Here is an 18,273-nt window from a genome sequence, read left to right as displayed (position 1 = left end):
GAAAAAGATAGAGAGGAAAAGCACGAGAGCCGAAAATAAAGAGGAAAATAGAAAAAAGGAGGTAGAAGGGGAGTGCTGTCAACAAATACAGGGTTTAAAATTCGGTAGATCCCACGTACCTTGTAATTGATGTTATGCGAAAAATGCGCAGGGAAGGTGACTGTGTTGTAATTTTTCATTGGGTAACCCGTTACGAAAAGGCACTTACGGTATGTTCAAATGTTGTACGCACAGACGTGTGTTAAACAATGGAATGTTCACTATTGCGTAACCATGCCAACAGCAACATGGGCATAAGGAACACCAGATTTTGTAATTAAGCTTATCGGAAGCTTTAGTGCCATTGGTGATGGCGGTCATGGACACTGATAAATAAATGAGCTTCAGTGGAAGGCACTTCGCTGTCATTTTTACTAACCCGACGTGACGGCTGTGGGATGGCAGTACGTATGCACTGTTATAAATATTGTATAGCCAGCCCTGCAACCACAATTGACGTTTAACGAACATTATGGTCTACTTCAAAATCAGTTTCAAAACCTGGCGGGGCTCTGTGGTAGAACACTTGATAACCACGCAAAATACTGGGGTTCAATTTCTGGCGGGGACTCTGATATTTGTTATATGCATTTGTGTAAATAACAAACTTTATGTGTAATCGAGTATACGACAGCACAGTATACGTTATCATCCGCACCGTCCGTTTGTGTGTCCATCGATGCATCTTTCCGCCCATCCGTGTATCCATGCATACATACAACTGCTGGTTTGTGCGTCTGCCCTTCCATTTGTCCTTCCTATATTCTAGTCAGCAACTTGATCGTAGACATTATAGATCTTAGAGCCTATAGATTTGCCCACTCGTCGCCATTCACTTCGAGGAGATCCACTGTATTTTCCTATGGGTCTCCAATTAAAATTATCAATGTCTATTCGCACCGTTGCTGGGTTGATAAGAACGGCCAACCCCATTCAGTGCGTTTCGCTTATAACAACAGTAGATCTTATCGCTACGTGATGGCTGTCTTGTGGGAGTACATATGTACTATCTATAAAATTGGATAGCCACTCGATGCTTCCGAAAATTGCGGTCTATTTATTAAGCAGTGCGCATACCCGGCGTGTTCTGAGGTAAAATACTTGAATGCCATGCAGAATGCTGAATGTATATTCTATTAGAAAGAAGCCCCACGGTATCTTGGGTAGCATATCGCGAGAGCCAACGCTGGGCAAGGAGCACCCAGGCATTGAATAGGCAAAACGTACGTACAAAACGCGGACGAAACGGCAGCTATACGCTAGCTGCACCGGATTTTTATAAGCCCAGGACGTGGAGGATGAACCTCCGTGGTTGAGATGCATCCGATTTCGTACGGACGCGCCCAGTTTCTCTGGTGGACGCATCTAGCATCTCTTAGGGGAAGCCCAGCAAGGGGCGAAAGCCCTGCCCAACGCGGACCGCGTTCCACGCATTACTGCAGGCTAGCCGTGCGGCACCTTTCTCGTAGTCCGGCTCCAGCTATAGCCTGTGGGATTCTTTAAAGTGATGGGTTGCAGCACACTCGTAATAGTTCCTCCACCGTTGTAATGTTGACCCGAAGGACAAAGGTTAGCAGCTAGTCTAGACAGTCCCTGCGGGAATCCGGAGTGTTCGTTCCCAGATACTCCCCGAGCTGTTGGCACGTGGCGTCTGTCCTCACTCATCTGTCATCCAGGACAGGGCTCTGGCTTCCGGGCTTGATCTATGCAGAAGCGCCATCACAGAGTTATCGCACGCGCCAGACAAATTTTCACAAGACCCACCAAGTTTATACAAAATGAAACAATAAAGCTTACAGGGAAGAGGGAGAACTGCACTTTGTAATTCAGATAGTTGATGATAATGCCGTAGTGGAGGGCACCGGAAATTTTGATCACCTGGAGTCCTTTAACGTGCACTGAAATCTGAGCTCGTGGGCCTACAATATTTCCGCCTTCATCGGAAATCAATCCGCCGCAACCGGGATTTGATCCCGTGATTTGTGGGCCAACAGCCGAGTACTTTGACCACTAGACCAGCGCGGCGGAGTGATTGAAAAAGCTTCACGACACACCCAATCTCTAGTTCTTTACTTTATGGTATTTACGAAACTGCGAAAGTAAGGCGCACTGCTGATTTGTAAGCTAAATTTGATTCCCATCAATGCAATGAGCTTGTCTCTCAGATGCCACAAAAATGACAAATATAAGCTTTCGGGTCTGCACATACTTATTTTCTGATTCATTTTAAACAGTTTGTAGGGGCAAAGCTTCTTAAGGCTTGGGTCTGTTCATTCTTTGTATGTGTATAGTACTACGTAGGCACCAGTGGCACATACCCCCACTAGAGCGGGTATGCGCCACAGGGAATACAAGATGGGGATGGCGGTACTTGGAGTGTTCACTAGATGGAAACACGGACGGACAGACAGACGAGCAAACCTATAAACAGACAGACGCGCGAACAGACAGAAAGACAGGTGGATGGACTAACTCACGGACAGACGCATGGACCGACAGCCCGACGCTCGGATGGACGCACGGATGGTCCCAAGGACAGACGGAAGCATGGACGGGCTGACGGGCGCTTTGCCCCACTCATCATCAATCACTCCGTAGATATGATACCATTTATTTTCACCTACTCCAATTCTTCGAGGGGTTATGACGCTGTGGTTATTAAGGACGCAATTTCTAGACTGTGCACAACGAAATAGAGAAGTTTACTACATCAACTGTTGAAATCGTACTTTATGAAGAGGCCGATTGCTGAACTCTAGTATATTGCCTGTCGGAATTTTTTATTTTCTTTGTTTAGAAGGTGGAAGTAAGGGCATAAAAGCCATTGAATACAGCCGAGTGGCGGAGATGATTGGCGTATTCGTGCACTAAATAGAGGTGTAATAGTAGGAAGCGCAATTGGTTGCCTTGTACATATGCAGAAACCTGAAAATACTACATCAACACAGACTGTACTTTTATTTGGTAATCTCACTTGTTCGCTACAAAGTTTGCATAATTAGACAGTTCGCATGAACGAGGAAGATTTGAATGGTGTACAACCGATTTATTTAGCCACTTGAATGCAAGAAGAGCCATCACGTATGCGAACACATAATGATTTTGAATATAATAATATCTGATACCACTGAAACCAGATAATGTAGACTGGAGTCGCACAAATGAACGCATCAGGAGCCCTAAAACTCTCTATCTCAAAATTTTGAGGTCTGGAATTTTGAGGACACACAGCGATTATGGTAATTTCATGAAAGCTTTCTTCAGGCCAATCAGTGTTGTTCAACTGAAACCTGCTATGAAATACCTCAACGTGTGTACTTTGTTGATTCTATGGGTCATTGGTATAGGAATTATATGGCATAATCCTTCATAATGGTGGTAATCCTGAGGCCACCTTCTCCTTGTGCAGTCTGCTTTGTACATGTCGTTTGAGAGGTTACACTTATGCTACCCTATATCTCTTCATGACCTTTCTTGCCAGGCATGATGACGCTGTAGGTTCTTTTTATGAACACGTTCGAGGCATTGGCGCAGCTTTTTGGTAGAATACTGGAATGTCACGCAGAGATCCTTTTTCGAATCCCACTCAATCATGCGTATTTTAACTAGAGTTATTTTACCTTGGAACAAGTTCCCTATAAAAAACACGTTTGGATGCAGCAGCAAGTATGCATGTGCGAAACAGCTCTTAGCATAGCATACCATTGCATTGTATACTGTAGGAAGCGGTGAGGCATGGCATAGTCGTTTATATCTTGACTGAAAAAAACGGTGGGGAGAAAAAACGGGGGACGAGGATTAATGTTAGGGTGAGAAGGAGGAAAATGATGTGGAACAAGGGTAAGCTACACGTAGAGTATAGCGTGAAAACTATTGAGAGAGAAGTGAGTGCGATGCAGAAGGATCTAAATACCGAGAAGGCACTATAAGCGATGGCAATTTAGCGATAAAGAAAATAAAGCGGAGCAAAAAATCAGAAAGTGAGCAAAAACGAAGAAATAACCAAATCCGCACCTTGCCGAGCGGCAGAGTTTGTATCGCAGCTCCTCTGTTCATTGATATTTCAGAGCCGTGGAAATGCCTTTATTTTTTCTTTATTGTGCGCTATATCCGTTTGCGTTATCGGTGGTGGTGGAAAACTGCCACGAAAATTGGGGCTGTGGTGTCATTTCTTAAAAGTTGGGCTGGAACCCATGAAGTATTCCCGGTAAAAAGTGCAAGCACGACAAAAGGTGAGGAGAACAGACGCTTATCCGTCATTCTTCTCTCGCATGTCATATGAGCTCGTAAAAGCTGTCGCTGTTAATAAGTTCATAGGACTCCCACACACGCCCTAAGCTTCGCTTTCCCCAATACTCCTAGAATGAACTGTTGATTTTTTTCGCAAAATGTTAATATTTTTTGCAAACACAATGTTTAGCTCGTGTAATTATGCTTTCTTATTGATCGAACGGGCACTTTTGTTGGGTCAGTAATGCATGAGTTACAGAATAGTTCCTACGCCTTCTCAATATGAGCTAGAGTTCGACAATGCATGCATTTAGCTCCATTTTTCTTAGATGTACAGTGCGTTTCATGATGTACTAATATCACTGCTTTCGGTGTCCCTTCCTAAAATAACAAACCTTTAGGTTGTAGGTGCGAATAATGCGGCCCCCATGAACATTATAGAATAGTTGATTGATTTGTGGGGTTTAACGTCCCAAAACCACCATATGATTATGAGAGACGCCGTAGTGGAGGGCTCCGGAAATTTTGACCACCTGGGGTTCTTTAACGTGCACCCAAATCTGAGTACACGGGCCTACAACATTTCCGCCTCCATCGGAAATGCAGCCGCCGCAGCCGGAATTCGTTCTCGCGACCTGCTGGTCAGCAGCCTAGTACCTTAGCCAGTGGACCACCATGGCGGAGTTAATTAAACGTTTCAATTAGATATCGCTTTATTAGACGTAAGTAAAACGATGTTTGAATATACGTGGCTAGCCCAACCATTCCTGAATACACGAAAGAAGGTGTCTACATGAACACGCGGACACCTTGTTTTTAAAAAGACTTGAACATTTCTGCGTCAAAATAGTGGAAAACGCGAAAATTCCAGCGCAACTGGCTGCAACATTTCCAATGGTACGCCTAACCAGATGCACAAAAGGGTGCCTTCTGCGAGGTATGCGACCTATTTTTCAAGAACTCCGTATTATAGAATAGTTAACTACAATATTTGTGAATAGTATGACTAATTTACCGTTTTATAAAGTATGGACATTTTCGAATACAAAACTGTGATTATTTATGCAATTTCAGACAATTTATTTCGCTAAGTTGGGTAGCAATACAACATTTGCCTTTTAATCTGCTCTTGACTAGTATAGTCGTGTTGATGTTGTGTACAACCGGGGATGACAACGATCTTCATCAATGAAACTTGGATCGAGCCAGTGAAGACTATCGAAGTTATAGTTGTGTTTCTTGACGCTATGTTGTCTAAGCTCAAATTGTCGTGCAATATGTCTCTCGGCTTGAAATTCGCTGCCCTATTTTATTGTATCTTAAACATTTAAACCGTTTTAGTAACCCTTTCGCACAATAATTAAATAAAAATTGATTTTAAATATGCTGCTAATTTGTTCAGAAACACACGCTTCACTAGTTGAGCGAAAAAAAAACATTTTTGATGTATTCGGCGCATTTCTATTTTCACATTATCGGGAAGGTTAATGAACCTGTTTTTTTCAGTGACTTTTGTTAATTCAACATTTTATGCATTAGGCTATAGTTATTTCAACTATCGTGGGCTGCTACAAATATATTCTTGTATTGAAGATTATTCGCATAACAAGTGAGCTTGAAATGTGCTCATTTTGTGCTCTCCAGTCAATTTTGAAGAGAAATGTGTGATTAATATAGTGCACCCATAATGTTAAATTTACGCAGCAATCTACTTTTGATAACTTTATTAGCACCCTTATGGCAATTCTGCTTACTGATGAACTGTCAAAGTTGCGTTGTTTTTATCGGCAATTAGTTCACGCACATTAATTTATATGGCCACCGTGGTATTGGCAATTGAAGACAATTTGTGAGTGGGGCGTTGGAATATGTGTAGGAATTACATGTTTTATACAGCGACACTAAACAGTGGCTAACAGGATATTTAACAAAATGTGCAAGGTAAATACGATCTAAATAGGTGACTGTTATATTGTTTCTCGTCAGTCATATGTTGAACAGGTGCTACAAGGGCGTCATGAGAAGCTTGCGTTTTTAGATTTATTACACCAACTTTCTCCATGTTTTTATTTATAGATAAGTTTTAGCTGAGTACAGCATGTTGATAGGAAGTTTGTAAATAGGTTTATAGGCATTCGCTGAATCGATGGCGGGTTCTGGTGGCCTTTGTGTTCATCGATTCAAGCTTACAATACTGTGTATTTTCGTAAAAGTTGCTAAACATGAAAACCCACACTGTGTGTTGTCAAGCGTTTATTGCTTACGCGATGCCAACTACTGCTGCATTGTAGAGTACATCTATAGAATAGTGTTAAGAGTGACGCAAGGTACGCAGATAACATTGAAAATTATAACACTTTGTTTCTGCTTCAAGTGGGAATTATGCGTTGCTCATGAGAGGGTCATACAATACTATCTACGATTCAATCTTCTATGCCAAATTTAGAAGTACGCGCTTAAAGACATCGTAAATGCATTTTCGCCCACTCGCACTGGTAGTATTATCATATGCAAATAAGAGACAGACTTCTAACTAAATGATTGGGACCAAATAAAGATATCTTTGCCCGCTTGCAAAATTAGCGTGATTATGTGAAGCTGCCAACCAGTAACTCCACCAATGACAGGAATCAAATTCTAAATGAGTGAAATGGCTAATTTGTTTGCAGCTATAATAACGGAAGCATTTTGAGTCTATTGGGAGGTCACTGCTTTCAATAAGATATTTTAAAATATGGTTGCTATTTAGTACAGCGAATGGCTGACAACGTTTATTCTGTGCATGTGACTCATCCGGCTAAGGCATACGCTCGAACCACAATTGCGGCCTCCTTTAGTGCTTCGTGAAAGGCGTCGTTTGAGTTTTTTTGCCCTATTTTTGACATCATTGTTGTAGAGCGTATGTGGCTTCTCGGACCTTCATATAGAAGTGGTGGCAGCTTTTTTATGACTGTGTTGGCAAAAACAACATTCTATGAATGTCATGTACTGAAAGGAAGCCTGTGAAAGCATAAAATGTCGCGTCGAAGAAGAGTAGAATTGCGCCAGGCGTGAAAACATGGGGATTGCGCAACGAGTTTGTGTTTTAAATTTCAGCTGTTTGAAAAGGCGCATATGTATCATATATTTAATCACAATAAGGAGAAACGCTGTGAGCCGCTGGGCTGGTTTGCGTGTCACGTTACACATATTCATAGCGTGCTCTTTAATCGTTCACAAGAGGCATAATTATGGTGCAGTGGTCACTTTGAGGGAGTATTTGCAGTAGGTATTCAGGATAGTTCGATACAACTTTTTTTACACAGACATTACAACATTTTACATTTTACACAGACGATACAACACAGACATTCGCTATTTTGCGGCATGGTTCATGTACCAACCAAACCATGGCGCTACGCTAGCAATAAAAAAGACGATGAGATTATATCATCATAATCACGCCATCAACGCGATCATAGCCTCTTTTAACCACTCATGACTTTTGCGCGGGAAGCGACTAATTGCAGCCGATAACGACTGTAAATTGTCGCATTCGATGTCGGCACAGTGATAATCTGTTCAGAGGTTTTCTTTTGTCGATAAATGTTCGGCTTTACTTTCGTGCAGGAAACATCAAGAATGTTTAATTTTCTTTGTCAGTAACAATACCTAGCGGTCACAGTGTGTTTTCGGATCCTGTAATAGGTCATGGCGCATGCACCTTCAAGGGTATCTGCATCAGAGCGTAAGGTTATTCTAAAATAAGCGAACATGCTAACCAAAGGCAAAGCCCTCATCAAGCTCTTTGGCACTGTCTCTCGCCCTTGCTAAAATAAAGATAACACGTGACACTTCTGCGTTGATTACAATCATATAAATCGCATCCCCCCCCCCCAAAAAAAACACCGTTTACTATTTGGCTCGAATTGATGAAATATTGATAGTCTGCTCTGTGCATGATACTTTTCATCTAGAGACCTGCGTACCGGTTATTATCGTATTGCTTTGGACGAGAAAAACCACGAGAAGGATGTTCTCGTCACTGCGGTTGCCTGTACAATCTCAAGCTTATACCGTTAGGTCTCTAAAACGATCCACTATGGTTCAAGCCCCAGAAGGGCTCTCTACAACAAGAGTTCAAGTGGTCAACATGCTCTTGTTGCCTATACAACCTCCTCGTATTTTCGCCTACATTTAGTAGCCCCTTTGAGCATCTCTCGGCTTTTCTCGGCGTCTTCCGCACCCTTGGCATTTTGAACTCGTCAAAATGCCACTTCGGTCGCCCTTAGACCTGAGGACCTTGCTCTGCCCACTCATTATCATTAACTTCATAGCGGTTCGTGGATTATTTTCAACACGACTGTGTCGAGTTATGTTTTATGGGAACCATACCACCTAGACCTTTTGGTGTTGTCATTGTTCTATCTGCTTTCCTTGAAACACAGCAGTAGTGTTAAAATGCAATAACTTTTGATCGGTGGAAGTTTATTAGGTCACTACTTCACTGGATTATGTTTTGGTGGGTCTTGAGAGATTTCTTTCACCTCTATTTAGACAACGTGCAATTCTTCCGATATACTGTTGTAATTGTACCAAAAGCTAGTTCCTTGAATTTTCTAACGCACTCAGGATTTGGTTCCTCAATCATGGTGTTCTTCACACGTATGTCAAAGTAGACAGCTGTAAGAAATGCAGCGTTGTTAAAATGTGCGATGAAATGCTTTTTCAAAATTGTACACATGTTTTTTAAAACAATGAAAAGTGTGGATATAATATTTACACCAATATATGGGGTACGCTGCATGCATATGTGAAAACTGATGGTACTTGAGCACAATGGTTTGAACGAAGTGCTAAAATAAATTATTCTACACTGGGTGTCTGCTGTGATACACGATAAAAGCTGATAGCGCCTGTTTTCTTGTGATCGCCTGAGTGTAGCTACGCTGATGGTCCAGGGAAAATAATATTCGACACATCTGATACGCAAGTCTTTAAGCAGTTCCAATAGGTTATACCCTGGAATTATGATTGATCTTTATTCTGGCCATACGAACAAGTGAAAGAGCTTGCATGTATTGCCCTCGATACGTTTGCCGGAAGCTGTTGCCTTAAGTGCATTACGCCTTCCATCTAGTTCAATCTGACACTGCCCCCTGCATTTGGATAATTTTTATATATGGCAATAAAATCAAGCATTGTTCTGTCAGACGAGTGCGTGCCTGAGAGCACATCACCCCATTTTTATTCTGTATACAAGGCACTCAAATATAATGATGCTAACATTACTAGTGATTAAGATTGAACTAGTACCAAATTGTAACTAAACACCTAGTGCGAGATTGATTTAGCAGCTTCTGATAGTTACAAGGACACTTTCTGAATTTTTCGTATGAATAACATCTCGTGGCACGCACACAGTTTGTATGAGTGCCCACTTTCGAAGGGCTCTTGGGGACATAGTCATTCACTGTATATTCTACTCAGAGTGTGAAATTGGCTGCGATGAGTGATGACTGATTTATCACGTGTAAAAGAGCAAGGCATTATACGCGAAAACAAACCTCACTGAGTTTTCTTGCTTAGAGGTAGTAATTTCCACTTCAGGTGCTTTATCTAAAAATATGACATTGCCCCACAAAAAGGCTAAGAAAATTCAGCATGTTCTACACAACAAAACTATATTCACTGAGCTTTCTCATAATGTATTGTCGAAGCAATACGTCAGCAATAAAACAATAACTTTGTACCTCCATTGCCTTTACCAAATTATTGAACAAAAACATCTTTCCGGAGGTGGAAGCGAATCTTTCCATTATCGACCCTTTTCATTAAAATGCATGCTCGGTGACCTGCTAGAATAAAGAACCTTACAGCGCATGAGAGCCTTGAACATCGCATATCTCTTTGTTATCAACACTGTTTCCGCTGAGGCATGTCTACAATTTCCAAATCATCGAAATAGCGGATTCGCTTTCTTTTAACATCTGTCTGCAAAACCGAATTCTTCTGAACATCCTAGATTCCTCTAGAGCATTTTATCAGCTTTCACATATCTAAATTATCTGAAACTACAGATTGCTCTGGGCAAAGGACCTATTGCTGAAAGGATCTCTACCTTGAATGCAGAGGATGGACAGAAAAATCTGAAGAGTTTCTGAACGAAGCACTTAGGGTGCTGATCATTTAGTAGATGTTGTAGAAAACAGATTGAAGATGGAGCTCGGAGGCGAGGAAGAAGTATCCAGGGGCACGCTGTGCATATTTTTTTATTTCCTGTTCTGTCAACAATAAACCGAAGACGTATCTGTTCTGCGGTCTCTCTCGTCCTTCTGAAACATGGTGCCGTGACCAGGATGATCTGAAGGCAGGCGCGCAGACTTCAACCCCATTCGCAACAACGGGTTGAAGAACGAAGCAGTGGCGTCTGGCTCAAGGACGAACCGTCGAGAGATGGACCACGACCGACGACTGTTGGCGACGCACATAAACAGGCAAGAGTTCTTTCAGCACGTTTTAAGCATGAATAAAGAGGTCCTATTGAAGAAGCGGAAGACGCTTGGAGCAAATGTGACGACGCTTACGAGCGAAATCGATAAGAAGATAGAAGAAGACGCCGATCGAGCGCAACTTATGACGCTTCTGAACCAGATGAAGAGTTTGTCACAGGCGTTAAGACAAGTTAACGAACAGATTGAACCGTTCATTAAAGAAGACGACGCCGAGGCGGAATTTGAAAGAGTTTTGCATTATGAGATGAAGATCGTCGCAGCAAAGACAAAAATAGAAGAGCAATTACGTGAGTTAGAAGAAGCGACGCAATTGACTACGAGAATAGTCACAAAACAGGCGTGCTCAGTGCAACGTACTAACCAAATCTCGGAGACGCAAGAGCTTGTTAAGTTGCCACGTCTTGAGATGATCAAGTTTGATGGGGAAAAAACAGCATGGCCAAGGTTTTGGCATCAGTTCGAAAAATCGGTGCATAACAGAGTGAACATGCCGAAGAATCAAAAATTTAATTACCTTCTGGCATCTCTGAGAGGGGAGGCTGCGTCCCTCATAGAAGGTTTGCAATTTTCTAATCAGAATTACGAGCATGCAATCGCTCTTCTGAAAGAAACCTTTGGAGGAGAAGATAATTTAAGAGAGACCTACATAAAAGAGCTTGCAAACTTGGAAGCAGTGAAGAGTCCTAAAGATGTAGATGGGTTGAAGAAACTCTTCCAAAAGTTGCAAGTGAACACACGAGCATTGCAGTCATTAGGAGTGGAAATGAGAAGTTACGCCACAGTGATAGCTCCTATTGTAAAATCTGCTCTACCGGTGGATATGAGGATTGAGATGAAGATGAAGGAGATAAAGGTGACAACAGGCCAGCAACTACGCAATCGGACTCAGCATCAAGAGACAGCACGAGCAGTTTAAAAGAAATTGTGGAGTTTTTAAAGATATACATACGCAGCAGAGAAGAAAGTCGAGAGGAAAAATACGACGTTACCATGTCACCGCACAGTATGAGGCGGACTAGAACATCTGCGCTTCAAAGCACCTCGATGAAAAAATGCATCTTCTGTGAGATGACTGGACACTACACGGAAGATTGCAGAAGAAGCATTAGTATGCAACTGAAGAAAGAAGCCTTGCAACGGGAACGAAGGTGCTTCAGATGCACCAGACCTCACTACACGGCGAAGATATGCCGCGCTAACGTACGCTGCAAAACGTGCAAGGGAAGGCACGCGACATCCATGTGTCGACCACGTACGCCTGCAGGAAAGTCAGCACAGCAGCAAAGCGGTAATGATGTTGAGCAAGTGCGTGAAAGCGCGCAACCTGACCGGTTAGACACCAGCAAGTCCTGCAACATGCACGCACAGCAGTCTGATGAACACAAGTGCATACTACTGCAGACAGCCTTTTCGTGGACGGAAGATGAACCCAAATGCATACTACTGCAGACAGCCTTTTCGTGGACGGAGGGAGAAGAAAGCGGGTGCTACGCACAGATTCTGCTGGACAGCGGGAGCCAAAGCATATTCATCCTCAAAAGATTGTCAAGAAAACTAGCATGCAAGGTAAAAAGATCCGAAAGGATTACCGTAGGATCATTTGGAGGAGGAGAGATGGAACTAGACATGAAAGTCGTCGAGGTCAGCGTGAGGAAGGATCCCACGTCGGAGCCAGTCACGATTGAGGCACTGGAGATAGAAGTTATATCCTGTGACGCGCTACCATCGCCACCGTTGACAATACACAAAAGAGCAAGGTCGATAGGAATGTGTTTGGTTGATGACAACGAGAAGACGGTCAAAGAAAGAAAAAATATGGAAACTTCTATATTAATTGGAGCAGATTATTACTGGACTGTAGTCACTGGTCGCATTTGCGAGATTCATCCAAAAGTAATGGCAATAGAAACAATATTGGGATGAACGGTCCAAGGTCCTGTAGGACTTCATTGTGTGCCGATGAAATCATCGACGGTTATGGTACTCAAGGTCAGTGCCAAGTCGGACACGACTGTGGATGAACTGCAGAGATTCTGGGACTTTGAAAACCTGTGCATCTAGGAGAAACCAGCAACAAAGATGAACGATGAACTTGTGCTAGACTACGTCCGACAAACAATGAGTTCAAGGCAGGAAGATACCAAGTGCGGCTACCATGGAAGGAAAACGTGAAATTGGACGACAACAACACTATTGCAGAGAAGAGGCTTATCCAGGTGACCAAGAAATTATGCAAGAATAAAGATGAACTCCTAGCCTACGACAAAGCTATTCGAGAATACTTCGAGCAAGAAATAGCAGAAAACGTCGAAGAAGATGCTGGATTCGATATACAGAACAAATTTGTATACTACATGCCGCATCAAGCAGTAATTAAGGACCGAACAACGACAAAAATACGGATCATTTTTGACGCATCGTCAATTCAGAATCCAGGTGAATCCTTGAATGATAGCTTGAAAAAGGGGCCAAACCTAAACCCCGACATCACAAGCTTGCTGATGAACTTTCAACATCACAAGATCGCTATGTCAGCCGACGTGGAAAAAGCATTCTTGCAGATCAAGATCCATGAAAATGACCGAGACGCACTGCGATTCATGTGGTGGGAAAGAATACCCAGCGAAGATATGCCAACCCCGAAGATAAAAACGTGGAGGATGACGAGGGTTACTTTCGGAACTACACCAAGGAGCTTCCTTCTAGCGGCCACGACTCGTCGACATTTGGATAAATTCGAAAAAAATATCCTGCAGTTGTGGCGCAACTCCGGAAAGGAATCTACGTCGATGACGTTTTACTAGGAGCTGATGAATACTCGACATCGACACAGATATACAAAGAAACACGAGATATTTTTCGCAATGCGGGAGTGAATTTAAGAAAATAGATTTCAAATGACGCCGAGCTAAGAAAACTCTTTGATGAAGAAGGAGAGGATCTGGATCGAGGGATACGAAAAGAGGGACAAATCAAGATTTTGGGACTGAAATGGAATTTCGTAGACGACGTGTTGAGCTTTCCCGACACTACATGGCGAAATGACAAGGACATGAGACAACTCTCAAAAAGACAGGTTTTGCAGGACACGGCAAAGCTATATGACCCTTTAGGTTTTTTCACACCAATTTCAGTTAGAGCAAAAATATTGCTGCAAAAAATTTGGATGGATAAACTGAAATGGGATGACCCGTTACCAAGCCAGCATAGATCAGTTTGGAAGGACTGGTCGGAGGAGCTTCAGCACTTAGATGACTTCACCGTTAACAGATGCTATGACAATAGGCAAGCTGAAGTGAAAGCATCGACTCTACACGTGCTCTCTGATGCGAGTCCAATGGCATATGGAGCAGCAGTATACATTGTGACAATATGCTCCGATGAAAGCAATGAAGCCAATTTAATCATTGCAAAGGGTAGAGTCGCTCCAATCGAAAATATTACACTAAAGCTGTTGGCGGCCACAATATCAGTCAGATTGGCCTGTTATATAACCAAGAATTTCATCAGGAAACTAAGAAATGTGAAATTCTGGACGGACTCTCAAATTGTATTGTGCTGGATAAAGTCTAACAAGGCGAAAGATCTGTTTGTTCACAACCGCGCAGCAGAAATTAGGAACAAGTCCAATGAGAGTCAATGAGGTTATGTTAAAAGTGATGATAATTCTGTGGATTTGATGACAAGGGGGATGAAGATGAAACGTTTGCAGGACAGTGAATTATGGTGGAAAGGCTCCACGTGGATCAAAAATGAAAAACAAAGGCCTGATTACGACATCACGCAAGAATCGGACAATGATGACAACAAAGACGAAGAAAAGACCGTGGCATGCTTAACTACCACCACGAGTGAAGAAAAGATAATTGATGTGAGCAGGTTTGGATCAAACAAGAAAGCGTTACGAGTTACCGTGTGGGTGATGCGTTATATAGGAAACCGACGAAAAGAAAGGAAAACAGGTTTGCTGACAGGAGAAGAATTGGACAAGGCAGAGATTGTGTTGATAAAGCAGGAGCAGAAAACGCTACAAAATGCAGTGACACGAATATATGACAACATGAATCTGTACGGCACCAACATCTTCGAAGACGATCAAGGTGTCCTATGAGTAAAAGGGAGGCTTCAGTGGAGTGATTGGAGCTTTGATGAGAAGCGTCCTATTATTTTACCAAGAGAAAGTTACTTTTCAGAACTCCTAGTTCTGAACACGCATCAAATAACAACGCACGGTGGCGTTGCGGCAACATTGACACATCTAAGAACGAAGTTTTGGATTGTGCGTGCCCAACAGATGGTGAAATATGTAATAAATAAATGCATCACATGTAGGAGATTCTGTTCTAGGCCATTAGCACAAGAAATTCCACCACTACCAGCTGACAGGATAACACAGACGAGGCTATTCTAGACAGTTGGTATAGACTTTGCTGGAGCGCTAAATGCTCGAGAGGAGAAAGGCGAAAAAGTTACAAAGTTTTACATTGTGATATTTCCGTGTGCAGTAACAAGAGCCATACAACTGGAGTTGGTCAAGAGAATGTCATCAGAAGCGTTTATACAAGCATTCCGAAGATTCGTAGCTAGAAGAGGATTGTGTACAACTATTTACAGTGATAATGCAAGAGCATTCAAAAATCTGAGAAAGAGATGAACAAAATATTAAAGATGGAAGACGAAAGGGTTCAACAGTATACCAGTAACCTGAAAATAAAATGGAAGTTTATTGTAGAGTTAGCTTCATGGTGGGGAGGATTTTAAGAAAGACTGATCAGAAGCTTTAAGACATCCATGGCAAAAACTATAGGTGCTCGACTTTTGGATGAAGCAGAACTATGGACTGTGGATGTTGAAGCAGAAGGAGTACTTAACAACCGGCCTCTTACTTATGTGTATGACGATCCTAACGAGCCACAACCCATCACACCGGCGGACGTTATAGGAGGCAGGCAAGCAATGAACAAGCATGAAGAAAATAGACTCGAAGAATACAGTTTGCTGAATTACGGGAGTTAAAGAAAACGGGCAATCAGAACATGGTGGACCAGATAGAAAAAGGAGTACCTGAGGGAGATTAAGTGTGCCAGCAGAAAAACAGAGCGTCACGCAAATGTACAAGAAGGAGATGTATTTCTGCTTGGAGAATCGCGAAAAAGACCTCAGTGTAAACTCTGCAAGGTCGAAAAGATTTTCCCAGACAAGGATGGACTAGTGAGAACATGCTTGCTTCGTACACCTATGGAAAATTATTCAAAAGGCCGATTCAACTATTGTACTCGCTCGAAGGTTGCTTCGGTTGAATCTGGCCGGCGGGAAGATGTAGAAAACAGATTGAAGATGGAGCTCGGAGGCGAGGAAGAAGAAGTAGCCAGGGGCACGCTCTGCATATTTTTTTATTTCCTGTTCTGTCAACAATAAACCGAAGACGTATCTGTTCTGCGGTCTCTCTGGTCCTTCGGAAACAGATGTGTCGCGCGAATCTGCTTCTTTCCTAATCTAAAAAAAATATGAGAAACTATTTCTACTCTCTGCAGAAGCAGGGTAGGCGTTTTACGGCGTGAGTTTTATACTTCATAGATAGAGAAAAAGTGGATATAGGCCTTGTCTTGCGCAGCTTGAAGGAAACAGATAGAAACGCCACACGCCACATGTAAACATAAAGTGATCCGTTTCGCTACAAAAGTTAGCTTCCGCTTCCCATGATTAGATGTGGTGATGACACGCCTTTATTCAAACTGACCATTCTTGTCAAGCCTAGTTACGCGTAAATGTAGCAGGCATGTCCCGTATTCTGCTGGCAATCACTGTATATTTCACCCTCAGCTCTGTGAAACACTGTGTGGAAAATCGTGCACAAAACGTTTTCCTCTGTTCTTTATCAGCTATAGGGGCAAAGAAAGAGCAATATGCATTCAGCTATGAATGAATTGAACTTCTGGCATAATACAATTTTGTATATTTTGTTCATTTCATACCGTACTACTGCATATATCACCTAACTGCAGTAACTACCACATTCGGCGAGTCATTCGAGGTGCCGGTTCCTGCGAGCGACGTTAAAAGCATGATTGTTTTTGCTTAAAATGAATGCAGTTAGAAATAATTTTCTACCTCATTCTTTTTTATTCTATTTATGGCACTGAATGAATGAGTTCGGAATGAACAGATGTATAGTTACAACTTAATTCGGGTTAGTTACACTTCTGCATTTAGGCCAATATAAAAGGACACTGTTGTTCTTTAAAATATTATTGAATGACTTGAAGTAAAGTCGTCTTCGTTTAGCGCAATTACAGTCAGGTGTCAGTGTATGGCGTCTAAGTGGGTTGAAAGTCAATCATAAATACCTCTGATATTAGATCAAATTTTCTGATTTAGAAATTGATGTTATAAGTTGGCATGCACTTATACTTCCTGATAAAAATTGCCCTCAATTTGTTATATAAAAATGAAAGAAAATTCTGTTTTGTTACTAGCCCTGTTATTATAGATTTATTTGACCCAAACTATGTTTACCAAGACATATAAGAGCCCGTGTGTGAAAAAAGGTAGAGTGTGTAACAGAAAGTTTTTAAAAAATGTTCAGTATCTATAAAAACATCGAGTAACACTTCGCGTGATTTTCGTTTTAGCTTACGTACCATTCCCATAAAAAACTACAGAGAAGATGCCACAAGTGTAGTCTGAGTCTACATATTGGAGCGTCTCGTTGCTTGATGGAGGCTGACCTGTTGGGAATAGACACGAAAGCAAATCGACGTAAATAAGCGGTCAGTTCTAAAAAATTAACAAATTTTCCTCATTTTCTTTAAAAAATATGTGCTTTTTACAAAGCTGACCAAGACTCCGCGTTAAAAGTTGTATTCAGATGGGCAGCTTTCGTCTTTGATTTATAGAAACTCGGCTGGTTGGCTTTATGCTCTTATCAGAATAGTCATTGACCAACTTTATGTCACACAAGGTCCCAATTCGCAATTTTTTTTCGAAGTAAGGAGACCATATGTAGTCTTTTTACTACTGTATTTTCACACACCGACCTAATATAAGCAAAATAACATATGGAGTATGTTACAAGATCTTTACAACTCCAACAATTTCATTGTGACACGCTCAACTCAGCACTGGAGCTTTCTCGTTGAATTTTCGGTCCTCTGAAAGTTCCCTGAGTTCTCAAACTAATATAGTGAATGTGCAAAAAAATGATAGGCAAGAAAAACTAACAACAGTAGAGTGCTAATTTTCATTGTTTTGGCTGCCTTATGAAATATTGGAGTTCGTGCCTCGAAGCTAACTTTGTCCTAAATACGTCTCTTATCTAACTCCTCGGTAGAAGGGAACGTTTGACACCACAGGGATCACATGCATACCTGTAGGTATACCACGCAAAAGAATCTCGCTGTTCTCAAGTTCACTGACTGGGGCGCCACGCTGTGGCCACTTGCAGATTTTTTCGTAATATTAGAGCGACCGCAGGTGACGCCTTGTCATGGCATCGCATCATCGAGGCACT

At 42.0% G+C, this 18,273-nt stretch overlaps 1 protein-coding gene across 1 annotated transcript in view; it reads right to left on the bottom strand.

The window, feature by feature from the left end:
• Window positions 1-8,715: 8,715 nt before the first annotated feature.
• The window catches only part of LOC119167988 (uncharacterized), a 94,387-nt gene continuing 84,829 nt past the window's right edge, over window positions 8,716-18,273 (bottom strand). Inside the window, exons 4-5 of the mRNA XM_075866660.1 lie at window positions 17,405-17,491; window positions 8,716-8,931 (exon numbers count right to left, since the gene is read on the bottom strand). Of these exons, the coding sequence (XP_075722775.1) occupies window positions 8,798-8,931; window positions 17,405-17,491 (221 nt within the window). The 3' untranslated portion in view covers window positions 8,716-8,797. The remainder of the gene's footprint in view (window positions 8,932-17,404; window positions 17,492-18,273) is intronic.

This window comes from Rhipicephalus microplus, chromosome 6 (assembly GCF_043290135.1).
Source record: "Rhipicephalus microplus isolate Deutch F79 chromosome 6, USDA_Rmic, whole genome shotgun sequence".
NCBI classification, from domain to species: Eukaryota; Metazoa; Arthropoda; class Arachnida; order Ixodida; family Ixodidae; genus Rhipicephalus; species Rhipicephalus microplus.
The sequence above is the reverse complement of the archived record's forward strand: the minus strand, read 5'-3'. Positions and strand labels throughout refer to the sequence as shown.